The sequence below is a fragment of the Leptosomus discolor genome, chromosome 6, assembly GCF_034619465.1.
Source record: "Leptosomus discolor isolate bLepDis1 chromosome 6, bLepDis1.hap2, whole genome shotgun sequence".
NCBI classification, from domain to species: domain Eukaryota; kingdom Metazoa; phylum Chordata; class Aves; order Leptosomiformes; family Leptosomidae; genus Leptosomus; species Leptosomus discolor.
In genome coordinates, this window is record NC_141396.1 from 43,672,796 (window position 1) to 43,699,147 (window position 26,352).

Sequence of the window (26,352 nt, forward strand, 5' to 3'; positions counted from 1 at the left end):
CTACACATTTTCTTGTACTCGCTGCAGTACTTTTGTTTTTTCATTTGAAAGGGTCTTTTGGTAACCATGAAACACTCCCAGTCTGGCTTCCTGTATTAGAAAACAAAGTGTAATGTGGTATCAAAGCATGCAGTTGTTGCACAACAATGTTGCAGGGTTTCTTAGGTCTGGTTGTGTTACAGACCATCATTCACCACCTCAATTCATCTGTTATAGAAAGGTTAAACTCGAGTTACTGCAGACCACTACGTGATACCATTAGAAAGCTCTCAGGCTGATCTTCCTGGCCACACTTTCATTAGCGATGGCCAGAATCCACATTTTCTTTGAGTGAGAAATTCCACTTTAAAACACAGGTGTCCTTACACATAAGCCTACAGCTAGAACCAACAGCTCGATTTGGCTTGTAGCGCAACATGCAACAAGGCAAAAGACCTGGGCTCAAGAGTACTGGTACTCCTCAGGCTGGTGAGGAGGAAGGTTAGCTAGCGCTGCATCAGCAGGAGCACCTCCAAGCAGTCACGGTGTTTTGCCACCATGAAACTATTGTATACTGAGGGAAGGGACTTTTCAGGGGATAAAACGGCAGCCCAGAACGCAGGGGCAGGCGAGACTGACCTGTGATCCCGACTCCCTGTTTGGGGGTGGTCAGAACCCCCTGGGCTTATGCCTTGGGCCGGGATTTGGTGGGCGAGAGAAAGCCCAGGCTCAGATGCATGGGTTACCCTGCTGCAAAAAGACAATATATAATAGAAAGTCTAAGCCAAAGATGTTTGTATCAGTTATAACAACGAGGAAGACAAAGGCTTATAGGAAAAGCAGTGCAAATTAACAAAGGTCGCTATTTGGCAAAATGCACGTTCCCTGGGACCTGTTTTAACACAAGCTCCCAATTAAACAGTCAGCTTATTCAGAAAACTCTCATTATCATCCCTGGATAAGTCAAATTGCTTTTAATAGAAAACTTGTTTTATCAGGCCATTTCACATTAACCCTATTTCTGAAAAAAGATGCAGAAACATTTGGGCTGTTGGCATTCCGTGTGAACTGAACCATCTACCATTAGTAAAGAACACAAATTTTGGTTTAAAACATCTAGAAACAGTTTAAAACGTCCCCAAAGAGCTTCAGCAGTCTCCGTAGAGCTATACCCTTAGCAGAAGCTTTGTTTACGTGTCCATTAGGTACAAGGGGCCGCACAAAGGTGCAAGCAGTACATTTTTCAGGAACTGCTCCATGTGCTTGCAACCCTCCTGTAGTCAGTGCTGCTCGTGAGGGCTGCAGAGCCCAAACCTTGCTCAGTGCTCAAGAAATTCTGCTTAAATGATTAATGGCACAAGTCTCTATCCAGTACTTGGCTGTATACAAAAACACCCTTATGCATAATGTGCAGTTACTGCAGACTCATGCGTGTGTTACTAGTACACACCTGCTTAGAAAATAAATTGAATTCTGCACAAGGTGTAGCACGAATGAGCCCCATTTTCTAGTGTGCAACTACACTGTCTCTACTACTAACAGGAAACCAGTAGTGTTACCCATTTTTTTCCATCTCAACAACTACACCTCATTGGACTCCCACGGGCCACACAGGTGGACTTTCCAAATGCCACCCACCATTTCAGAACAGATTTCTATATTCTTCTATATTTCCCAGAGAAGGTAAGAAGGTAAATTTGTCTGGAAAAAGCCTCCATGTATTCTGAGGCATCTTCAAAGCAGCTGGCATTGCTTTTTTCTTCCTAAATGAGTAAATGTTGGCCATGGTTAGATCATTCTCAGTCAGTTTTCTCTGCTTGCAAAGAAGTTATCTCTCTAACCAGAGCTGCTGTGTGCCCTTGGCAAGTCTCTCTGTTCCTCACCGAACTGACAGAGCACATTGATCATTCAGTGGGAGCTCTCTCTCCAGGGGTGACATGCTTGCCAAGGACACTCAGACAAGCCATGTGGTCCCATGCAGTCCAGGATAGACCCCATCTGGAGAAAGAGCATTTTCCTGCCCAGCAGGCCTCTCCCACGAACACACACACTGTACTTCATCCCTAACAGGCTGCTGCAGAGCCCTTGAGAAGTCCAAGCCTCCTCCCTCTAGCACCAGGGCTGCTGCTGGGTTGAGAGACCGTAACGAGCAGCAAGAAGGAAAGCAGAGAATTAGGTGGAAATTCAGGGGCACCTTTAAAAGAGAAAAATTACAGAGAAAAAGATTTCCAACTCACACTCTCTCTGTCTAGCCACTTATTTAGTGCTCCAAAGATCTCAGAGCAAATGTATAATATACCAGCTGAACAGCACAGAGGAAAAAATATGTCCATAGGGTTTTTTACTTTTACTGAAAACAATAATCTTCCCATGCAGTTACGTTCACTCTAGGCTAAAAAGAGCTGATCTGGTTTCATTCTTTATAGACCAATTCAGTCCCAGTGTACACCTCTGTTGAATGATAGAATAATGGTATCATTAATTTAAACTTTTTTTTAAAAAAAAAAAAACAAACTTTGTTTAAGAAATACAATTGGAAAATGAAGGAAATCGCAGGACAAGTTTCTAAAGAAGAATGTGCAATCTCAATGTATTCTTGGCAGTTTTGTCAGACTAATTTTGCTTTTATCAAACTGTCTCATGCAAGGAGAAAAGAAAATGCTTAAAATAACGTTTCAGTAAGAGTTTATTGGCACAAAGACCAAGAGCACAGGGGCACTTGACAGATAAACTCCTCCAAGGGATTTAGGGCTAAAATTTCTGGTTCCACATTGCCATTTTGACCATGCAATGTTATAATTGCAATGTGCATCAAACTATTACTTCTGTAACTTGTAACAGAGGGTCTTCTCTATGAACCTTTCTGAGCCTACTCACCTCAAGACAGTGCACTGCAGGTGGAAGAAAACGTTCAGAACAAACTCAAAACCCCCAAACCAAACAAAGCAGGGCCCAGAGAGGAGTTAGCATTATTAGTTGCCAGCAGGGTTGGTATAAAGCCCATTTGCCCACAGAGATGCAAAGTTAGTGCTAATGATACAGGAAAAGGGCATTATCATCACCACCATGGTCAAAGATGGGGCCATTCCCATGTGGCCTAAGTGCTGTAAGAGCAGGCCAGTGCTTGGCAAGCCCAGAGATTATGTTTCCAGCCATTCACCCACCATTTAATCACGACAGGAGCCTGAACCAGCAGGCTTAAGTACATGAGAAAGGTTCTTTCCCTATGGGGAGCACTGCATACATGGGCTTTTCAGTATATGTTACCAATAAATAAATAAGAAAGCAACTCTAAGCCATACTGGAAAGTTCTGGGGATCAGTCACTTGGTAAGGACTCTCATCACCCATTTATTGCAGGGCTTACTCAAGACTGGCTGTTTCAGGCTTATGATGATAAACACTTCAGGGTACTCTCAAAGCAGACAGATACCTCTCCTAAAACCTCCAGACAGGTACGCAGAGATACAGATCTCTAACTCTGCAATGGCCCAAACCAAGGTGAAGACAAGGGTAGGAAACAGGTTATCAGAAATTCAGTATTGAACCAGGATACACTCAGCAATGGCAGTGTACTGTAGACAAAAGCCTGTAGTGATGGTGCAGGCTGCCACCATCATTTGGAATTGCTATGGGAACGACTGTGAGGAAGCCTACATAAAAAAGAAAATTGATAGTTAATTTTTAAAGAAAACACAAAAAAAAAGGTTGAAATACATTAGCCAAACCATTTACCAGATTATCAGTCATCAGTCAGCAATCAGAATGGGCCACAGAGCAAAAATGCAGCTACTTTTCAGTACTCTTAATCTCTATCTACAAAACACAAGTATGAAAACTGTACTTTTTGGCTTTGCTTTTGTAAGTTCAGACTTACTCAGTTGAATTAGATCGTGGCCTAAATCTTTTGCCTCTGATTTTCTTTCTGTTTCCTCCTACATTACCTGAAAGAAATCGAAGGATAAAGACAGACAGTAAAACAACTTGAAACTCACCTGCATCCCATGCCAATGCGTATATTCTTTTTGCATCGCAAGCAGAAGTGTTTTTACCTCATTAGCTTTAACCATTTAAAAGTCACAGGTCAGTCCTTCTTGATTTACCTCAGACCAGCTAAACTTTACACTTAGGTGATCTTTCTCTACTTTTTGCTGCAACTGTGCAGAGCAAAACACTCCTTAATTTCATTTGAGAAAATCGCTACACTTCAAGAAAAACACTAACCACTCTTGATAAAAATCACAGAAGCTGGCAAGACCGAATAGACTTTTCCTCTTTTCCATGTTAGCTCACACTAGAGGAATGGGAGAAATTAAACATCATTTTTATGTAATGAAGCATTGTGTAAAAAATGCACCTAGTGTAGGGTGCTGCTAAATCCCCGTTCCAAGCTATTAACAATTAGCACAATTTTAAGGAGTCATGCTGCAGCCCTAAGATCAGCTAAACTTTCAGCAGAGCAGCAACAGCCCAGAGGCTGGTTTCCACTGTGGCCACACAGCTGTTCACACTTACCTTGCCAAGAATTACTCCTAGGCCTCCCATTTTCACAAACGTCTGAAATATGTTTTGTGTCTGGGATCCTTTCACTCCAGGAATGAGATAATCCATTTGACCTGGAAGAGGAGGGCTCGGATGTGGTTATTGTTAAGTGGACTGTCTCACATCAACATTAGCTCAGCTGTTCAGAGTCACATTCCCGAGGCCAGTGACATAACACAGCCTAAGGTCTGTCTGCACTAGCAGAGCATCCAAGATTTCTGGTTAAACCCTGCAGTTACGCTTTGCAGCCATCCCTGCAGCAGTTTGCTATGCCCACGTTCAAGAGCCAGGCTTCAGCACTGCCCTCCTGCACGTGTGCTGTAGAAAGCACACACACCAGCACCCACCAGATTGCAGCTCTGCCCCAGTTCTTAGCTGGAAGATGCTCTTCCATAACTGCTTTCTCAAGGCTTTTCCATAACTATCAAGCACATCCTGCCTGCAAGCTGCCTGCTCCCTCCTCATGCTGCTGCAGGAAAGCCTAGACTGCTTCTCTCACCCCACTGCTACCAGTTTTGGGGGGCCAGGGGTCTGTGACAAGCATCCTCCCACCCACAGCTGGTAGCTCCACTGGAGGGGTAACTCTCCCTCATTTTTGCTAATTTTGAATTTTTATTATATTTTCTCAGCCGGTCACTGCAGATTATACTTCTAATGCTAAACTCAGAGAAAAAACAGTCTTTATATCTAGGTGCTGGGAGCAAACTGAAGTTTTTCTTCCCTCTTGTATTCCCTCTAAGAGCTAGAGATATGTGTAGTGATGTCCAACACATGGGGTTTTGCACCAGGCTCCTTCCTGTTGAACTAGAGCTGCCACTCTGCTGTTTGCCATGAGATCTACAGTTATTTCCAAATGAGAAGAAAACAAGAGGAAGTTGGAAAATGGTCAGAAGAGATGGCTTATTTATTACAAAGAAGTTTTGCTTAATGGAATTATTTCTGCAGTTTCTAAGTCTGGATACTCTTGCATTTTTCTGTCTCTGCTTTCCTTGGAGAGCAGGCATCTGAGAGGTGGTCTTCAGTTTCCAGAAGACCAGGCTAACCACAGCCACACTGAAGTAAGCCCAGGGTTTCATTGATTCAAACTTAATTACAGCATTGAGTTTTTGTATCATTTTCTTGTCCTAAAGATCTATTTTCAGGTTCAGGAATTTCTTGCTGTATACTGGTTTTGGTGTTTGCTATTTTGTAATAGCAAGAGTCATCATAAAGTTATGTCTTAATCCTTAAACACTCTCTGAGTACCAACTAACACTTCATAGTGCTTTCCAGCATGGAGAAGCCCAGGCAGCTAACAGCCCAGTCACTCCAACATCTCCCAAGAGATGTCATCCATACCTGCACACAGAGCAAATCAAAACCAGCTTGGAAGGCAGGAAACAGCACTCTGGGCATTCAAATGGAAGGACTATGTCAGCTCCATCACAATGTTAATGGAATATTTGTCACACTTACTTTTCCAGACTTCACAGTGGCACAATATACCTGAACTAGTGATGGGGAACAACAAAACTCTCTAGTACAGACAGACCTTAGAAATCATTAGCTTTTCAGAATAAATAATAAACAGAGACACATGAAAGAAATGACGTATGAAAAGAAACACAGATACTCAGTGAAAGAATATACGCATTAAATGACATTCATTTAAAAATAAACTTTTTTTCCTAACTGGTATTTGAACCTGCATACACAAAGCTATGAAAACTTGCTTTCCCAAGACTTTTTTCAAAATTTTATCCAATTGAGAAAAGATTCTCCAACAGAAACAATGCATCATTCAAGATTAACACTTGCTCCCTGAAAAAAAAAAATTATCTACTCACACATCTAAAAAGCTGCATTTAAAAATTAGAAACCATTAATTAATTACTACTACAGTTTTTGTGATAATATATTTATTAGAACAGACTGAATGAAGTTGCATATAGGATCAAGGTGCTATACCCAAATAGCAAGTGTCACTGCAGATGTATCCCTTCCATACATTTCTCTTAACTTCCTTTGAAATAACAACAAAGAAAATGGCTTCATCAACTGCACAGTTACAGACTGCTCAGCAAGACAAGAATTGAGAATTGCAGTTTTCCTATAAAGCAGTTCAGGACTGTCTTCTCCTCCTCCTACAACACAGTGCTTCTTTAAATTGTTTTAATTCTTAAATCTCTCACTGGAGATCTTCATAACTAAAGGATCTCTAACTGCAGAGGGACACTGAGCATCATGACCTAGTGACTTTAGCAATTACAAATTGCTCTCAATGCTTTTCAATTAATTTTCCATTTCAAAATGTTGGTGGGTTTTTCAAGTAACTGAAACAATTAGTGAAATCTGATCAAGAGCAAAATCTAACGCCTCCCTTGGTTACTCATAATAGCAAGCACAGAACTACAGAAAGTCTTTGCAGAATTATTTTCCAAGATAACACTTGCTGACCATTTAGCATACTAGTCTAGTAAGTGGAATAAAACACAAGAACTATCATCTTTAATGTGAGACAGCAAGAATATTACCCAGAAGTCTAGGTCAACTCAGCCAATTAATGACACTGACAAATAAAGATATAAAAATAACATTTATATTGAACAGTTCATGTTATAACTATTATTGAAGTAAGACAATGTTCCTTTTCTTTGATTACATGACCATGATTTAAAAAATTGTGGGGTTTTTTTGGGTTTTTTTGTTTTTTTTTCTTTTTTGAGCCAGCAGTCACAGTCTACTTCAAAACAATTCTCAAGCAGGGAGACGATGAAAATTTGATTAACCGAAAACTGGTTTACAATAGAAAACTTGTTTATTACAGCCTATTTGTAGTAATTAGCAGCTCAAGGCATGTAAGAAAAATCAGTAATCAAAGCACAAAGGATGCTATTTCAAACATTCCACAAAGAAAGAAGAAAGAATCAAACCTGCTGCAAAACAATGAAATGTTCTGACTAATGGAATAATGGGTGATGGAACAGGTAGAAATCTGAAAATGCGACAGAAAAGCAGACCTCTTCTTAGAACTAGATGCAGAGTTTGTGCTGACTCCAGGAGGCATGTCGCTATAAAAAGAGTCGGCCTCTCCAGGCTTTTTTACATAATCGCCCTGGGGTATTTGTCTAAAGTATAATAAACATTGTAGAGTCAGAAAACATGACAGGCACCAGCACACACACAAACATGCACAAATATTAGTTTAAAAGGCTAGTGGTCCTTGAGGAAACTGTTAACCACACACAATAAACCTATTAATAAATAATTCGGCCTTCTGAGACGTAACTCTCGCATACTTCTGATGTGCAGAAAAGTGGATTATGTGATTTTGGTAGGGGAAAACAATGAACATTTCACTGATGAACTCTCATCGTAGTTTTCAAAGTGAATACTTTATGGTTCCTGAGATATTGGATAACCAAGTTCAGACATTTCAAATGGCGCATCGCTCTGGTTGTGAAAAGCATCCCCAGGCGCAGTACAAATGCTGCAGCCCGAGCCGAATGCATGCCTGGATCAAAAAGTGAGTGATTCAGGAAAGGGAATGCTTTTTTCCTTCTGAGATAGATGCTTTCCATTTCATTTTTGTGATCATTACTAAATTCAAGAATAGCATCCTATCAAGTTGTTTAAATCTCAGGTGGAGAAAACCCTCAAGTTTGTTAAATATTCCCTTCTGCAGGGGACCTAGTGCCCATGTCAGAGGTTCTCAACTACTCCCAATTACCACAATAGACTCAATCTGCCAAGACACAGAAAAACAATGCCATCTGAAAACTGTTTGCCCTTTTCCAGTACTAGAAGCTCGGTTTTGGTGCATAAATCTATCTATGCATTAGAAAGTCCTAATCAAGTCAAGCAACTTTTTTTTACAGGTGGTGAATTCATTGCCAGCAGAAAAACTGCTGTGGAAATATTCCAGTTACAGTTCCATCAAGTTGACAAATCCTCCCTAGTACAAGTACGTACTTTGAAAGTTGGCTGCGTCACAATGCCAGCAACTGAGTTATCTACTCAGCCTTGCACTTTACAAGGCCTTTTTGCTTCAGTCTACTCCTACTAAGATGCACATTTATCAGAAGGTTGATTCACGTTCAAATTGGGTCCAACTACAGAACTGATCTGGGCTGTCTTCATTCCATATTTGAATTTCTAATGCTCCTGAAGTATTTAAAATACATAATTATATGGCACATAAATCACCCATGTAACACAGCACTTCCCCACTATTTCTTCTAGCATCTCTTGAGTCTTGGTTCTTGTCCCATTCCTCAGCCAGGACATCGGTGTGTTCAGAGTGGAGTCAGTGCGGGCGGCTCTGCTCCCCAGGGCTCCTCCAGCAAACTCTCCTCTCACTACCCCATCAGAAATGACTTCTCCCACGTAGCTGTGCCCTTTAAGGCACACTGTCCTAGCTGGCAGAATCCATGCTAATTTGCTCTTTTTATTATTTTCACTTTAGTAGTTTCAGTTGCTTAGTATTACCAAATATCATTCTGTGTGTAATGCTCAAAAATACCTCAATGGCTTGTTTTCATCTTTATTTAAGGACTAATTGTAAACAATTTAAAAAAAAAAAGGACACATTAGTGGATGTCTATTTCTTCCATTTACGTACACTGCTTGTACATAACCAAATTTGTTCTATTTAGAAGTCAGCCTACAGAATGTCACTTTCTGCACGAAGGAGATGTAGTTACTAAATATCTCCATCATCTTCAAAAGCCTCAGCTTATGCTGGTTTCCACTCTGTACATGTCCATAGACACAGCTGCAGATCGACTGCATACTCACAGCTCTCTGTCCATGTACTAACTTCTGGAGATAAGGGAATATGAAAAAATTAGATTCGCTAATATTCCAACACAAACATGTATGGGTCAACCTCCTTCTGTATTTCAAAGTTCTGGCTGCTCTGTCCTCGGCCAACACTGAAACATCCACAATTGAGTGACCTGATGGCCATGTTAGTCTGCTCATAGATACGTTGCATGCACCAAACCCTGAAATTCTACCTTCCTTGTGCCGGGTGACAGTTACTACCCACCCACCTCTCCATAAGGTTTGACTTTGACAGCTTTGCCTTTATCCTGTTATCATTCCTGCAACCTATCCAACCTTATAGTACACAACCAGCACTTGGCAAAGCTTTTCTGCTTTTTGCAAGTATTAAGCCTGGCTGAGAAAGCACTACACAGGCAGGGGGAGTGGAGAACAAGCACAACAGGTATCAGCAACAAACAACGCAGCAGCTTGGACCAGGAGGTGGTGATACAGGCAGAAAACAGGAGAAATTGAGAAACCCTCTTATTTGAGGGGAACTAGGAGAGGAAGGAGCCAGCTCCTTCTCAGATGACCGCTCTGCCAGGCAGATGACTGATGAAAGGGAGTTGGTCTTCCAGGAGCCAAACCTGAGTCACAAGGAACAGTTTGGGTTTTGGCCACAAGCCTGAAAGGGTGAAAACTCAGCCCTGTGTTGAAGACAGTACTGTGCTTTGGCTACAAATCAATTGAGCAGGGCGGTGGGAAGGAATGGGCTCTTCATTTGCACAGCAATTTAAATGCATTGTATTTTTAACTATAAAGCAGCTCCAGGAATGGATTTGTCTCCTGGTTCCTGAACATCATGTTAATATTAATTATTCAATTCTCAGCCTCCCAAGAACACTTTCATCTCTAACAGCAGATTTTCATTCTCTCTTATTGGATATATTCTCCTGTTTTCCTAAATAAAATAGTCTATCTCAGAAGTAGACATTATAGTTGCTACTGAGTCCAGTGAAACCAGGATTTCAAGCAATGCCTTTATAGAATAAATACCAATTTAATATATTCAAGCAAATATTCTTTAAAATGTAATTAATTACTTATATTTTCCTGTACTTTTTATAGCATGTAAATGAACAAGAGAGAAGAAAAGCTATTTTCAGAACTATCCAATATACATTCTATTACTTTTATCACATACCTCTGTCTTCTGTAGTTTCTTTCCATTCAAAAAGAAGAGAAAGAAAGGATTATCAGTATGCAGGTATACATGGTCAGTAAAAGGAAAAAAAAAATGTATGCAGAATGAAAATTTTGCTCAAAATATTTCTATAGAAAACACTTCTGAAATAAACACACTCATAAACATAGTAAATCAGAACAAACAAGGAAAATGTATTCATGTTGATGGCTAAAGTCAGTGCTGAGTTGGAGGTGCAGTTCATGATGAGTTTAAGTCTGTTTGCTGTGAAGCTGCTAGTGAAAGGTGCACTCTGGCCCTCCACCTCCAAAAACTAACCCCACTGACTAGATGTGATCTCAAAATGAGCCCTTCACTTTTGGAGTTGCACTCAAAATAGAAGTCCAGATTTTCAGATACTCCCAGAAGCTGAGGGTGATATATCAAGTCAACGTAACCTACCTTTTTACTATCCTAATCTTCACACTTTTTTCTAAATGCTGCTTTCATTATGTGATTTTGAGCTGCCCTCAGCCTGCCTCAGTGTAAGAAACTGCTGGGGCTGTGTCCCAGCTACAGCACTGCCTGCAGCTGAACCTGCCCTGCCCTCCAAGCATGCCAAGGAGCCATGGAGGAATTCAAAAGCCAGTCTCACCCAAACACAGGTGACAAAGTAAGTACCTTCAGTTTTGGTTTTTTTTAATACATGCAAAAAAAAAAAAAAAAAAAGAAAAAAGAAAAAAAGAGAAACCCCTCTGTTTTTTAGAAGAAATTCACAAAAGGAGAAAAACTGAAAAAGATTAGGCAGGCTAAAATAATCTATTTTGTCTCTCAATGAGCGGAACACTGACAGCTCTACACCAGGAGAGAACTTGCACCTGATTTGCAAATTACAGATCGATCTCTCTTACTGAAAAACATGACTGAATTAATTTCAGGTTAAGCTGACTGAATAAAAACATCGTGTTTAAGGAAGCCTATGGTTAAATGCTTTACTGACTGAAGGCTAATCTTGCTAAATTTACTGCATCATTAGGAAAGATTTATAATTGAATCACACTATATTCTTGTATTTCCTTTGCCAGATACGGTAAAATCATAATCTCATCGTTTACGAAAAAAGAAAACACATAACTAAAGAAATAAATTTCAAATCTGGATCAAGCTCTTCAAAACCATGTACACATGTAAGAACTGCTTGAAAAATGCTAATATTATAAAAATGTCACTGTATAAATATAATCCAATTTGGATTTTTTATATTGTGTTTGAATTGTCCTTTTCATAACACATTCAGCTATCGGATGAAATAAACATATTTTAACTGTATTAAGAAGAACACAATTTACTTACTTGTAACCCCAACCAGTTATTCCTAAAACGAGAGCCAACACTAAAATGGTGCCAGCAATAGCCCCTATTATTATATTTGTGCTAACAACACCTGGAAACACAAGAAAGGGGAAAAATATACAAGGTTTTAGGAGGAAAATATACAAAACCAGTAAATGCACTGTCTTTCCAAAACCTGCTTGGACAACGTGCACTAGGCTAATTAATTGAAACCAGTGATATAATCCTGAAGTACAGCACAGACATAAAAAGATTATTTGTAAATCAAGCTTTGTGTCCATTTCCCTGAACTGAACACTTGCTACATGGGAAAATTGTGCCGGGTATGCCAATATAATGTTATCAATATTAAACTGCTGCAGCTTACATCCTTATAACCTGCCTGGAAAATACATGCTTACATTGGAAAAGTGACTTGTTTGGTTGGTGGGTTGATTTTTTCTTTGCTCAAATCGCTTCCATGGATGAATAAACTAACCAAAAGAGACATTCTGGAAGATGGTAAAACTGTCCCCCCTCACAAGGATTTATAATGAAAAACATTTACACCCTCGTTTTTCCACAATATATCTTTCTTTTGTATGCAAGCCTAAAGATGAATAAAAACTTTCACTCAAAAACGTAAAATCCTAAAATTTCTGTGCCAACATTCTGCATACAGGCCATATAATCACAAACTGACTCTACAAATAAAAGCCAGTCATGTAAGTAACACTGCCTTTCGATCAGGAAATGAAAAGTCCCAGAAAATTTTTGCTTGTCCTAATCTGTCAATATACTTAGTAAGGCCACTCAGATGATTGGGACAAGCAAGGTACAACCAGACACACTGGTACCAGTCCCAAGAGGTGTACTGAGTGCTTGTAAACGGCACCACTCTCATCCAGCCCCAGGTCTGCAACCTCATTCGCAGACACTGAGTGCTTCTGCTGTGGAAGGGCAGGAAGGGAACAAGACTCCTAATGGCACATCGTGTTGTATGCTCACTGAAAGAGTAATAGATCTAGTTTTGCTTAATGAACCTTCCTCAAATCCAAGCTTTTCCAGTTATTGGTAAAAATTAAAACAACGTACCTTTATTCATGGCATCTTTATCAAAATACATATCATCTTTGATACGAGAATTGCAGTCATCTCCTCCCCAGAATCGGTCGCAGACACACTTTATTTCATTGCTACAAACCTGCAGCCAAAAGTGTAGCTCAGAACAAAATCATAAAATTAATCTATTCCCATAATTATTACCTACAGTATAGGTACAGTCATATAGCACCGATTTTGCCTGCAAAATTTTGCAAGACATTTTTAATATACAGCAAATTTAATTTTTTAATGTATTATATTTTTAATAGAGCCATTTATAGTTGCCTTGGGAGACCCTGAACCACAATGATTTTATTTTATGATGAAGTAGTTAATTTTGGATTAAAAAAAGGAGTTTTAACACAGTATAAAAGACAAAAGTCATCATGAAAGAACAGCTCCTTTGATCTCAGCTCAGCCGTAGGGACCTGGACACTGTTTCAAACTGTGTGAGGGTCAAAGGGACTCACCAGGGCCGTGGAAAAGCCACAGGCGGTGCACTGAGCAGAGAAGCTGGCACCAGCCAAGAGCTGGCTCACTGCCCTCTTCTCTAGAGCAAAATAACTCTCAGCCAACAAAATCCTACAACTTTATGAACCTTCTTGGCTGTTGACACAGTACAGAGAGAATTAAACAGCATTTGGAAGAAGAGAGGCCCAAGTTTCTCAATTCTTAGACCTTTATATTCTCCACTATGTTGCCTGAGGAAATACCAATCAAGTCAGCAGCAGTGACAGCAAAAGAATTGCTTGATAAATTTTTTGCTAAACTAACACATACTTACTGTGACTCACTGTTTAATATGCCTTGTCTGGTATGCATTATGTTTATTTACGTGCCTCCTCCCCCTTTCCTTTATAAAAGCTTCTCCAGCATAAAGACTTCTAGTCTCACTGCTGGCTTCCTGCAAGGTCTAGCTAGTACATTGCGCAACACCAGATACTCAGCAAAAAGAGAAAAAAGGATTAAAGTGTACAAGAACATACCCCGTGTCCTGAACAAATTTGGCTGTCTGTGGTGCCTGGGCAGGTACTGAAGTTAAAGGCCTCAGTGGGGAGGCAGCGATGGTCAAGACACACCATGTTCGGCCCGCACGGCGTCCCGTTTTCCACATAGCCCAGGTCCGTCTCCTCATCTAGCTTCACATGGCCACCACTGCAAGACAACCAAGAGGATCCTGGAAACTTGTGCTGTGATTAGATGGGACTGCTAGGGAAACTGGGCTCCAGGCTGCTGCCTTCATTTCCATCTGCATTATACAACGCCCAGGACCAGGAAAGAGCAAGCATTGGCTTATTTATCTCAATAGCCCTAACGTGAAACAAACCGAAACGTATATCTATATCAAACAAATATAATGGTGAAAACAAAGAACATTTTTCCTGTGTAAGAGCTAGTGGTGGATAAAACATTGAGTTTACTTGTGTAGGACTCTGTTTCATCTTACAGCCATGTTAAGCTATAAGAACACACCAGGTCTATAATGGGGATTCAGCTAACATATGGCATGTATTAAGCTGCCAGTTAGCTTTGGCAGTACAGGCACATGTCTAAGCATTTTGAGTACATTAAGTACTTCATAAACACTAAAGAACGTAAAATCAAGAGGCCAGAGAAGAGCATTATGTCTCTACAGGCAAAATTAACTACTACACAGAGGGGACTGCAAAACAGCTGCACTCCCCATGTGCTGTCAAGTTCCTGAAGCTTAACAAAGGTTGAGCTAGAATAATGGTTATGTGCTAATAGGAAAAGAAAATTTAATGGAAACAGCTGTTCTACACTTAGGAATGAGAAAGCTGCTTATCCATGCAAGATGGATATTCATTGTCTCTGTTCTATTTCAGGATTTCCAATTACCTGCAATTGTAGACTTTTCCAAACTGCAAGACTGACGATGTGATTTCACCATCAAGTTCTCCAAGTCTAGGCACACTGGATATATTGGAGCACAGAAGGTACCCACAAAGCACATCCCTACAATGACAAAATAAAAAGATACTCACTGAAAAGAAAATTCAATGAAAAGGGATGATCAAAAAATGTGTTTTTCTTCACTTGCTTTGTAACATGTTTGTTATTCCTTGCTTTTCTCCCACTGACAGTAACTCCCATAAATAATGTCCTGTTTCCCTAGAAAATTATTCTCCTCAGAGCTTAGACTGGGAAAAGAGTCTTTTTTAAGATGCATTATCAAAAATGCTCTGAGTAACAGCAAGCAGGGAGCTGTCAAGAACAAACCACATCAAATTGATTTAATACTCTATTAAGATACAGTAACTGGTCTGTAGAGGAGAAGCAGTAGATACTGGCTTTAAACAAACTCTCATATGACACTTGAAAGGGAACTAGAGACATCAAGTTTAATTCAACTGTTGAAGGGACTTTATAACTTGTGTGTGGAGATCTGTACGCTATCTGGCCTCTCCCATATTACTGAATATTTTTTACTTGTGAATTTGCAGTGGAACAAAAGTAAGGTTATCAAATCTGCACAGAAAGGTGGGAAAGGACATTAGTTCATCTGTAAGTAGGACTAGAATTCAATGACAGAACAGAGAACTCATCTGAAACACCAGAGTACAGTTTGAGGAGGACTGGCAAAAGGTTCACAAACAAACAGAGGTTTAGGCAGCAACTTGCAGGAAAAGTTGTGGAGGGTTACAATAGGATGAAAACTGAACCCAAGTTAGCAATGCAATGGCACAGCATAAAAGGTGACCACCACAGAGACCACAGGCTGCTCTCCTCTGCACTGCTAAGCCTCACCAAGAGTACCAGGACCACCTTTGGTCCAAGTGCTCCCAAAGCTCAGACGGTACTCTCTTGTCAGAGATCATCTCCTCTCAACACTCCTCTCCCTCCAGTTTCCTGCACTCAGGTCTGCAGAAGGCATCCAGGAGAAATCTGTTTTGTACAGAGGCTTCTTGAGCCTCTTCATGCCAGCTAAAGAACTACATCAGGAGCAAAAATCTTATACCAGTTGTCTTCTAAATGGATCAACTTACTGTTTATTGCACTGTATCCAAGAATCTTTGTCTCTTCCACAGTTCCCTTTCTCAGTCCCTTCAATATTCAGCTTCTCATAGCAGTACCTGTCAGCAGCTGTCACTTCTAAAAACAGAAACATATCTCTTCTAAGATGATGAAGACTTTGAAAAGCCAGGTCCTGGGAAATGACGATGCCAAATCAAAGCAAGCAGAGCTTCCCAATCTGTACACTGCAGTACCAATGGTCTGCAGGTGGCCTGCGAAACTCTGCCCAGTGTTCTCAATGAATAGTTTTATGTTGGTACCATAGGACTGTTTTAAGATTTTGATCAGATTGACCAGGGTTCATCGGTCCAAAATGTCCAGAAGCCAGTGAAAGAAATCAACAAATATGAGTATAGGCTCCCTAGGTGGTTATTAATGAGAAGTTAAACCTAAGACTTCAGAATAATCACCAGTAAGTTAACCAACACTAGAGAAAGAGCTGGAAAAGAGGCTGGAAAGACAAAATGAGGAGGGAAGAGAGGGAGGGACATACAGTCTTAGCTGGTTTTAATGGTTCTAAATAGGGCTCTTCCATAATTTTTCTCAGCTAGGATAATCTTTCAAGCCACATGAACAACAACCAACTTTGAAACAATAACAGTCACTCACTTTCACCCCAGATATATTTACACTGTCGGTCCCTGGTTTTACATCTTCCTCCAAAACAAATACCCTAGAAAGAAATAAAAGATACAGAAAAAATTTCAAATAACTTGATTTTCCAAAATACATATTTGTTTAATATACAGATTTGTTGCATGCTCTCTGTTGAGGCAACTAATACGTGATTCTATTTTCTGTTCATTTAAATGCTTAGCTCCAAACTGTAACTAGCACCCAAAATGCAGGAATGTCAGCAGAACTGTCCCAGGTGACTTCCAAAGATCTTAAACAAAAATCTATTAAAAGCAATCTATAAAAGCAGAAAGAATGTAAAACAAATTGAAGTGCTAATCACCTGCTTGTTATCACATGAATATCCATCCATTTTATGAATATTGGGAGAACACTACAGAAAAAGAAAATAATTAATAGATCATAGATCAGACAAGCATAGAAGCAAAGCATACAACAGATGCCATATGGAAAATTATTTCAGTATCACACTGGGTTTTTTTCTAGTATCAGCAGGTTTAATATAATTTTTATATATAAAATGGTAACATTTATAGTGACTGAGAGACTACAGGTGGGGGTTTTTTCATCCCTTGGATAGAAGATATAAAAATCACCTGACTGGAATTTCCTGTGCAGTTCTCTGCAATATCACAATCATTGACTGCTTCTCGGCACAAAACTCCTTTAGGTTCAAACTGGAAAGAAAGGACAGAAAATTAGTGTCTTGGTTTCATCGTATTTTGCCTTAAATACAATACTTGCTTAGATATAAAAATAAAATAAAAAATGGGAAACTTTCACGTGCCGACTGAAGTGGGAAGACTTTCCTTTCCTTTGCTGGTGCAAGTGGTGCCTTGGAGAGCACTGAGCATGGGGACGAGCAGGATAAGCGCTCTCCCAGGACACAGGACCTCTGACATTTATCCAACTAATACTGCAGTGCCTTGCAGCATTATCTTGACCACATCATTGTGCCTTTTTGTGACTATTTTACTCTTCCTTATAAAACAGGGAGAGAGATCCTGGTCTTCTTTCTAGAAATGAACAACACTGCGAAGATCTAGTGTAAACACTATGCTTATTACAATGTTCCACTGTAGAACAGAAGCCATTAATAAATGTGCTGAATTCCGTACAGTTTGACACCATTTTCTATGTGACCAGATATTTAACAACGAAAAATTTATCAGTGACTTAACACAGGCATTTTGGTTAAAAGATGTGCTAAGCCTCAAGACATGTAACAGCAGAAGACATCTTAGTGGCTATTGATAGTGCAGACCCCTTATTTTCCCTGAAAGGTTTCTTAAGCCTGTGATACCCAGTTCATTTTGCACCTCTGTGACTTTTTTCTGGATCTGCATGCACATACATTTTTTGGGGGACAGCTGCTAGCTCCACAGCTGGTGTGGAAGGGCACACGTCAGTGGAAGAGCTAGGCTCTGGTACCTTTTCAGCCTTTGGATTATCTTTTCCTACCAGTCTCTGGAAAAATGCAGACAGACAGGACTGTTGTCAGAGACACTACAGGATGCTGGGACGTACACCCACCATGTTTTGCTTCCAGTCCCTCCTTCACTCCTGCTTTCAGGCAGGATCATACAGGGGAAGGTTACGCCAAGTTTGGGAACAGTTATAGATGTTTTTTTGAGTTGTCCTGATTAACACCTCCTAGGGACATGTGTTTTGCAAAACTCTGCCTTTCTTTTCACTGGCTCGCCCTCGCCACTATGTAGATAAACCCCTGCCTCATTTGCAAAAATACTGTAGGTACACAGAAGTTTAATTTTTTTCTGAGAGCCTTTAATAAGGTGCCTGTGTGATTTGGACACTTGAACAAAATTCACCTGCACTGGCAATCTGCTAATTGTTTTATATTACATTAAAAAAAGGAATGTGCTTAAGGAAATGTGATCTATTCTAGCATAATCTGTGCTTTTTCTTTTTTTAACATTAGGATGAGCACAAAGTCAAGAATGTGGTCCACAGTTATTACTACTGTTCCTCCTAAGAAAATGAAACCCTCAAATGCCCACAGAACAAAAATAAAAATATTATACATAGTACACCACAGTTTTAATAACATTAATAGTAATTATTGTTCTTACTAAATGAGTACAAACAACTATTTGAAGTCATATTTAGCTGGGCTCCCTTACAGTCAAGATCTGGCTAAACCTCCTTTTACTACTTACTGATGTATCAGGAAGAATACCTTATAGTTTACATAGGATTTGATTGCCTTACTCAATGGGATTTCAGTCAGTCCAAATATAAGGAGACAAAGGCAGACCTAACTAAAACTGGTCAGGTGTCTTCTAGATGAACCCTTCTGAACAATCCTGCTAGATGTGAGCTTTTTTTTTTTCACTGTATCTTCTCTTGGGCCTCTGTAGTACGATTTGCCTATTCAGTCTCATGGGGCAAGTCCAGAGCAACATGTAAGGTGTTGGAAGCATACATGGGTAAGGATGTGCGCCTTTAAACAAGGACATCTAATGAAACCTCATGGAACTTCTGCCTGATTCAAACTTGTCTGAAACTGGAAGGCTTTAATTCAGCTCTGTATTTGATCACATTCTCTGCCCCAAGAGGCCAAGCCTAAAAGACAGAGAATAGCCCCAGACAAACCAGTTCTCAGTCAATTTTAAAAGGCAAGCTTTCAGAAAAGGAATCACAAGGTCAGCAAGGAAAATAAGACATGTGCTGTGGTGCCTGTAGCCACCTGGATGCGTTCCCACCAGGATGCTGCAGTGAAGGTCACTGCCCTTACCCGGCATTTCCGACAGCAGAGCCCGTTGCTGCACTGGGAGCCTGCCGTCAAGGTGCAAGTATTGCAGCACTCTCCTCCTTCGCTGGCACACTCCTGAGAAACACACACACTTATAACAGAATACATGGGAAAAGCAGATGAGCCCCAAGCTCTCATATTACTTCTTGTCTCAGCACGCTACCTGAACAGATTTTTAACCAGGCTTTTAGGCACCTGGAAGCAGAAAAAGGCATGCACTGTGGGGCATGAAGCTGCTGTTTCCCATGCAATACAGAAATAATTTTTCTAACTTCACAGTGTCAATCATTAAATACTGATATTTTAGTACTGACCAGAGTCATGTTCCGAACTGTGAAAACACTTTCTTTAACATCTTTTAAGGCCTGATTCTGCACAGGTAGCTATTACTATTACTCTTCAGAATATATGTGGTGATAAAATAAAAAAGCTGGCCCACATTGTGTTAAACATGATGGTAAAAGGTAAGAAATGATGAATCCTTTGCCATAGGACCTTAACATTGTCTGTCTTCCTCCACTTAATGTCAATGGAGTGGTGGGTGGCACCCACATTGTGTTACACATGATGGAAAAGGTAAGAAACGATGAATCCTTTGGCACAGGGCCTTAACATTGCCTGTCTTCTTCCACTTAATGTTAATGGCAGTGATGGGCAGCACCAAGTCTTGGAGCATCTAGTCGCTAATTTAAAGCACATTGCACTTACCGCTATCGTCCCACAGTCACACTCTTCTCCATCTTCCACGAAGCCATTGCCACATTCTGGGGGATCCAGAAGCTGCAGCGTAAAATCGGAAATTAAAGGACATGTTCTTCCTAAGGGAATCATTGTCATATTTACTCTGTACAACATGGGGTTTTAGTTGGCATTCCAAATGCATTAACGGAAAAACAGTACCCACACCTCAGGGAGAAGCAGGCTGGAAACAACACACCAAAATGCACAGAGAACGAACAATGTTGTGGATTAATCCAGCAAGACTGCTGTGTCACATGGTGTCTTCTGTGCATGGGTGCAGTTTTTACAGCAGATTCAGTTTGAACAGAAGTCATAATCAAAAAACAAAAGCTGTGACAATAAAGGAAAAAATTTAAAGCAATATGACATTTTCATTATCGTCACAGGGGTTGCAATTGCTCTGGAATTCAAGTGATAAGTGCTGTGTCCCAGCTTGAAGCCTGCACTATAACTTCAGAAGGAACAGCCATAAAAATTGTCCTTTGGTAGCACGTGGCTCAGAAATTCCAGGGTTTCTTTGTCATTTTTTATTGTAGACGGATGCTTTTTCCTTCCCTTTTCCTCTACCACAGTTGGGAACTTTCAGCCATTTTTCTATAAGCATGTGTCACAGGCAGATGAGAAAGTATAGCTGGTGAAGCTTCCCCCCTTTCCCTTCAGTCTCCCCACTAAACTGTAACTTAAAATGTCTAAATCTGCGTATTTGTAGCAGTACTTTACTTTCGCAGAGGCAAGATTCATTCAGCATTTTTCTTACACAGGATCCATGCTATGCTCTGTTCTAATGGACACTTTTACTCTGTTCTTTCCAGTTTCATTGTTTCCATTTTCCTAAAATTTCTAAAGGTAATTCTTCGAAAAGAAAATTAAAAGGTTTTTTTTTTCCTTTGGGCATAAGAAAACACAATAGTAGCTCTTATTACATAAATGAGAGGGCATATAATTGTGTCACCAAGACTAAAATTTTGCAGGTTGTCTTCCGAGTTCTCCAATTAAACTAGGGTTGTTCCAGAAACCACTCTGCTTATGAGCCATCTGCACAAGTATGTCGTTCGTTCATGGTGTAGAGTGTTTCTCTCTGGCTGCTGCCATTCTGTCAGTAGCCCACAGGATGGAGCATCACCCCGTGTACTTTACTGTGCCACAAACCAGCCTGAGGCTGGTGGCACAGGCTGCTATTATTAGGTCCCCCTATTGAGCTGGAAATTTGACTGCAGCACGAAATACACATGCAGAGTTTAACATTAAATGTAAGCAAGCAATCATCTATTAGAATTACTAAAGAGTTGTTAAAACTGCTTGTTTCCTACATATTTTTCCAGACATCTCAACTTCTTCAGTATCTCTAGGTGTGCTGCACAACACAGACAAGTAGATAGCAGTAACAGAGGGTCCTGCCTTAAACCATTGGGCCAATTTGATGCAGTACATAGGGACAGCTAAATACAAAATGGAAGGAAAAAACCCATGAAAAGTAAATTGGATAACTATTCCCCAAAAGTCATAATACATCCATTCCTTTGAAAAGAGCATACACTCAATCTGCTCCAGCTGTCATTGATGTAATTGTCAGGATCATAGCTGATCTTACAGTGGAGCTCCGTCAAACACTGCACATTGTCACTTCAGTTTTCCTTTATCTCATATTTCTTGACAAGCAAAAGTAAGTTTGTGCTTCATCACCCTTGCTAAGAAACACATCTTTGACAGCCTTGTGAATTAGACGGACATCCATTGACAGTAACTTTAAACCAACCCAAACAACAATACATAAAAGAGTCTAAATCACCCTGGCTTCCACATCTAACTTCCACGTTTCTACATGCCATTAGAAAAAATTGTAAATTCTGCCAATCTAAACTGAGATGAGAGTAATTGTTGATTTTTTTTTCCAGTCGACAGATGTGTAAATGACCATAATCGCTAAAATAAGCCCAAGTAAGTTACACTACATTACGGAAAAAATCCTCTCAGCACAGAAGTAAAATCAACAATATTTCTCTCCACCCTTAATGAGATGGCAAAAGCAAACTTCTAAAACGTACGTGCATTTTAAAGAACGAGAAATCTTACATCTTATTAATGAATTACAGTGCTTTCTCTCCACTTTTAATAATACATTCTTCCATGAAAATGAGACCTTTGAGAGATAAGCAGACTCAGCTTATCCAGATTTGATACCTTCTCTTTCCCTCTCTAACGTTTATTGAAATTCCATGGTTGTCAGAGATGCACTTTTCCTCAGCCACTCCAGGAGGAACGTGCATCACTCCAGAACTGACTTTCTCTTTTACATCTGTGATCACCTCAGCTATCAGATCTTTTTGTCACATTAAACTGTCTTTCTGCCTTAGCCTCTTTCCTTTGCTTGTTGAAAGACAACCATTAAATAGAGGATAACATTAATTATATATAGAAAAGAGTCAAGATCATTATCCTGATTACTTTACACTCCAACACATGCTTCAGTAAATGGAGCACAAATATACTGAAACCTGGCTGCGAATTCTCCATCACAGAAGCACTTGCGTCTTGGCTGGAGTTTCTTTAGTCTTGTTTTGTATTTCCCTCCCTTAAATGTCACAGTTAATCATTTCATACTTTTTGCATGCTTCACATGAATACACCTGTTTAGCAGGTCAAAACTGAGACAAGAGAAGCAAAGAAAAGGCAAATACTACCTTAAGATAGATTCCCCATTTCTGATTTCCAAGACTCATGCAGTGACACCTCTGATTTCATACTTTAGAGGCAAATTTTGAGGGGATGGGTCAGTCATTTAAGCAGGTCCCAACACTTTTGTAACTCTCCCACCCCCAAGCCTTTAGGGAGGCAGCGCAGCCTCCTACATGAGGTGAGGTAGAGTGGCACTGAGGACCAGGGGCCAGCAGGGATTCGCCAGCCTTCCCCATCTGTGGGGCTATCCAGCACACAGCAGGGCTCGGCAGAGCCACGTGCACTGACCTGGAAGGAGCTAAGATGATCTGAGAACTTCCCACCAGACGGGTTTCTCCCACAGTTCAGGTGATGACAGACCCCGGTGACAGTGATGAGGACTGTGCGGGCAGCACCTGGGGAATGAGGAGTGTGACAGCTGCCCAGCAGCCATGAGCTCTCCTGTCTGTCCCCTACTCCTCAGGGCCTTCTCTCCTGCTCTGCCTCTTCCAGCTTTAGAAAAACTAGTCCCAGTTTTCAAACTATGTTCTGAGAGACACCGTAAAAACTCTGCCTACTCCGAATAGGGAGAGTATCATGACCACTTGCAACTGCTGGTGCCTGCAAAGCCACAGGGCTGCATGGCAGTGCATTCCCTGCAGAGGCTCTAGGAGCCACATCTTCATCTTGGGACAGATGTGAAGTAAAAGCAATCTTACTTCAGCTTCCAGAGATTTGCACCAAAAAGACATCAGTTCAATGCAAATTCTAATTCAAGCTGTGCAAAAGTTTATCAAGACACTTGAAACCTTATGTAAGAGTCAGTCCGAAAACAGCATTGTCTCAACCTTTTCATCAGGGATATCAGCAACATATTGTATTTAAATACTCAGAACAAACTGCATGAGGAATGATTCTAGACCAAAACCTGTGGGAATCCTGTTGGACATGAAATTACTTATTGAAAATTTATTAAAATACAAATTCCAAACTAACATGAACTAAAATCAGCTACTTTCACCCATATGTCACCAGAAAATTTAGAACTTAGAGAGAACTAGAAATATCAAAATCATAGATGTTATTTTTTTCCAACATTATCATTTCTATTCTTCTTGGTTTCATCCAAATTGGAAATAGAATAGAAATAATACTCAATAATAAGGTAATGCTTACTTTGGTTGGTTTATTGAAAAGGCAGGCTCCACCTCCATTGTTTAAAAACTCATAATACTCTTCAATATCACACTTGGAGAACTTGCTTGGAAGATAATACCTGCACAGAAACAAGGTAGCAGGATTACTTTCTATAGTGTTTTTTCACTATATTTTCTCTTTTTCAAATAGGCGGAGAAATATAATGTTATACTGTAGAAGAAGTACAAAACCACACTGTTCAGAATCAGAATGACTATTTGCTTGTAACTCTTAATTTGTGAATCATTTCAGTAAATACAAAGAACTTTCAACAATGACACAGAGCTCATGCAAAGCAAGAGGTCTAAAACATTTCACTTAAGTTATTTCATGTCCATGTCCAATGTTTTCAAGCATTTCCTTTATGTCACCGTATGAAGGACATGACTTTCCCTTAGTGAAATACCTTACCCCGTGTCTCCCATTATGCATCCAGACCACGTGTCCTCACACTTACATTCACCTGACAAAAAAAAAAAAAAAAAAAATTACATCTTGAGTCTTGTGAGTCCAAAATAATACATTTCTTACCAAAAAATCCACCATGTAGTCAGTTCCATTTCCTATTTAAATACAAGTTGAAAAGAGTAATTTGCTGGTTTACTGCATACCTTAGTTTAAGTGTATCAGTGCATGCTGGCAAACTTTCTTTCAAAACCTATACATGATTCTAGGCAATCCTGAGCTTTTAAAATATGTCCTGCTTTTTTTTCTTCTCTTAAAGTGAAGTTAAGGGCAACTGCAGTATCAGCCTCCAGCACTCGCAAATCATGAGTCAGCTTTCCTGCCTTCTGTGTCACGATATTTTATCCCCATATTTTCAGAGTAAAAAAAAAATGAAACATTTTAACCCTTCTTCTAGTTTTTCAGTTCTCTTCTTCGACTATGCTAATGTGACTGGGGAAATTTGCTTGACAAAAAAAAACAACAAACAAGAATGACATAAAGATGCATAAAATGGCGAGTACACACAAGGCAGTACAGCAGGATCTAGTAGTTTCTCCCTCTGCTCTCCTGCCCTTCCCTGCCTGCTTCCCATCCCCGCAGGACACCCCAGCAGCATGGGGCAGCCCTCCCTGGGATTGCTTTGCTCTGGTCTCAGCCCTCTGCTTTCAAAACAGTGTTTTGTGCCTATTTCTGTACACATGCTTTGCACGTACACTTTCTCTTTCTGCAATTTGCCTCACTGTAATACATGAACACCAGTTTACTGCCTCCATTTTAAAAGAAGAATTACAAAAGGAAATGAGACTCTGTGCAACAGTTGCATTCTCCTCCCTCCCCACCACAACAGCGTCCTGGCCCCCTGCCCCTGCTCAGCTGTCAGAAAGGGAATCACCGCTATTATCATTTTCACTTTTACCCTGCCCCTATATTGGGTTAACAATACGTAGCTGGAAACAAATACTGAACATGTCAGTAGCACAGAGCATCTGTCCTACATTTCTGAATATTTTTCAAAATAAAATTACATCAACTGCAAAAACCTTTACATGCAGATGTATTTCTGCATTACATGCTGTCTTCACAATGCCTGAAAACAAAATTCACCTAAGCAGAGTTCTATTACTCAATACAGTAATTTTTTTTTATGTAAGCCACAGAAGTACACATGATCCAATAATGAAGCACTCCATCATCTGAATTATTTCAAAACTGTATTATTGTTTTAATCATATCAAGCTGGGACTTCACATAACATGGAAGCAGGGACAGTGAGGTGCTTGTTAGGGGGAGATCTGAATTAAAGCATTGCAGGTAAATATGGGTTACTAAGGAGCTGAATACCAAGATTACAGCAGAGAAATAATAGCAGAAGGGTAGCAAATAAAGGAGATTTGGATAATCTACAAGAGGAACAGGAGATTTGGGTAATCTACAAGAGGATCTCAATCAAGGCAAACAGGGAAATAGCTACGTTGTCAAAACAGTCCTGCGTAAAAGGATTGAGGTGGCTTCTCCTCATCCCCAGGTCTAACAATTACGTTTCTACCTCTGCACCATAAGGTGGCAGCCATTCAGTCTGCGGGTGTGACACCGATCTCCCTGAACTGAATGGAAGTGGCAGACACCTTTATGATTTATTTTTAATGAAATGGTAACACCAGTGCTGCCAGCAATTATGGGCAGCACTTAAATAGAGGAAAATTAATGATATGTCAGTCCCTCCTCATGTTATTACAAGAAAAATAAAAATACTCCAACATTGTGAGAAACATGGGGAAAAAATACATATCAGACGGACACTGATAAGATCCTCCACTTTTTAATTCTTTTTTTTTTCCACTTGAGAGAGAGTGAAAAAGCAAACACCCTTACCACTTATAAGTTTTCTTCTGTCTGAGAAAATGCCAATGTTTTGGGCCAAGGTCTGTGCCAGAGTAACTGCCATTAAGTCTGGCTTTCCAAACTGAAAGAAACAAGGTAGG

The 26,352-nt window shown here is 40.1% G+C and overlaps 1 protein-coding gene across 1 annotated transcript in view; it reads right to left on the reverse strand.

Annotated features, from left to right (window-relative positions):
- Positions 1-26,352, reverse strand: part of ADAM22 (ADAM metallopeptidase domain 22) — a 135,316-nt gene that overhangs the window by 9,944 nt on the left and 99,020 nt on the right. Inside the window, exons 13-30 of the mRNA XM_086467129.1 lie at positions 26,243-26,333; positions 24,335-24,386; positions 23,903-24,002; positions 20,039-20,110; positions 19,313-19,405; positions 17,154-17,234; positions 16,880-16,930; positions 16,531-16,594; positions 15,894-15,999; positions 14,746-14,862; positions 13,872-14,040; positions 12,877-12,985; positions 11,803-11,893; positions 10,471-10,488; positions 7,433-7,627; positions 4,494-4,594; positions 3,856-3,922; positions 619-729 (exon numbers count right to left, since the gene is read on the reverse strand). Coding sequence (XP_086323255.1) covers positions 619-729; positions 3,856-3,922; positions 4,494-4,594; positions 7,433-7,627; positions 10,471-10,488; positions 11,803-11,893; positions 12,877-12,985; positions 13,872-14,040; positions 14,746-14,862; positions 15,894-15,999; positions 16,531-16,594; positions 16,880-16,930; positions 17,154-17,234; positions 19,313-19,405; positions 20,039-20,110; positions 23,903-24,002; positions 24,335-24,386; positions 26,243-26,333 — 1,688 coding nt within the window. The remainder of the gene's footprint in view (positions 1-618; positions 730-3,855; positions 3,923-4,493; positions 4,595-7,432; positions 7,628-10,470; positions 10,489-11,802; positions 11,894-12,876; positions 12,986-13,871; positions 14,041-14,745; positions 14,863-15,893; positions 16,000-16,530; positions 16,595-16,879; positions 16,931-17,153; positions 17,235-19,312; positions 19,406-20,038; positions 20,111-23,902; positions 24,003-24,334; positions 24,387-26,242; positions 26,334-26,352) is intronic.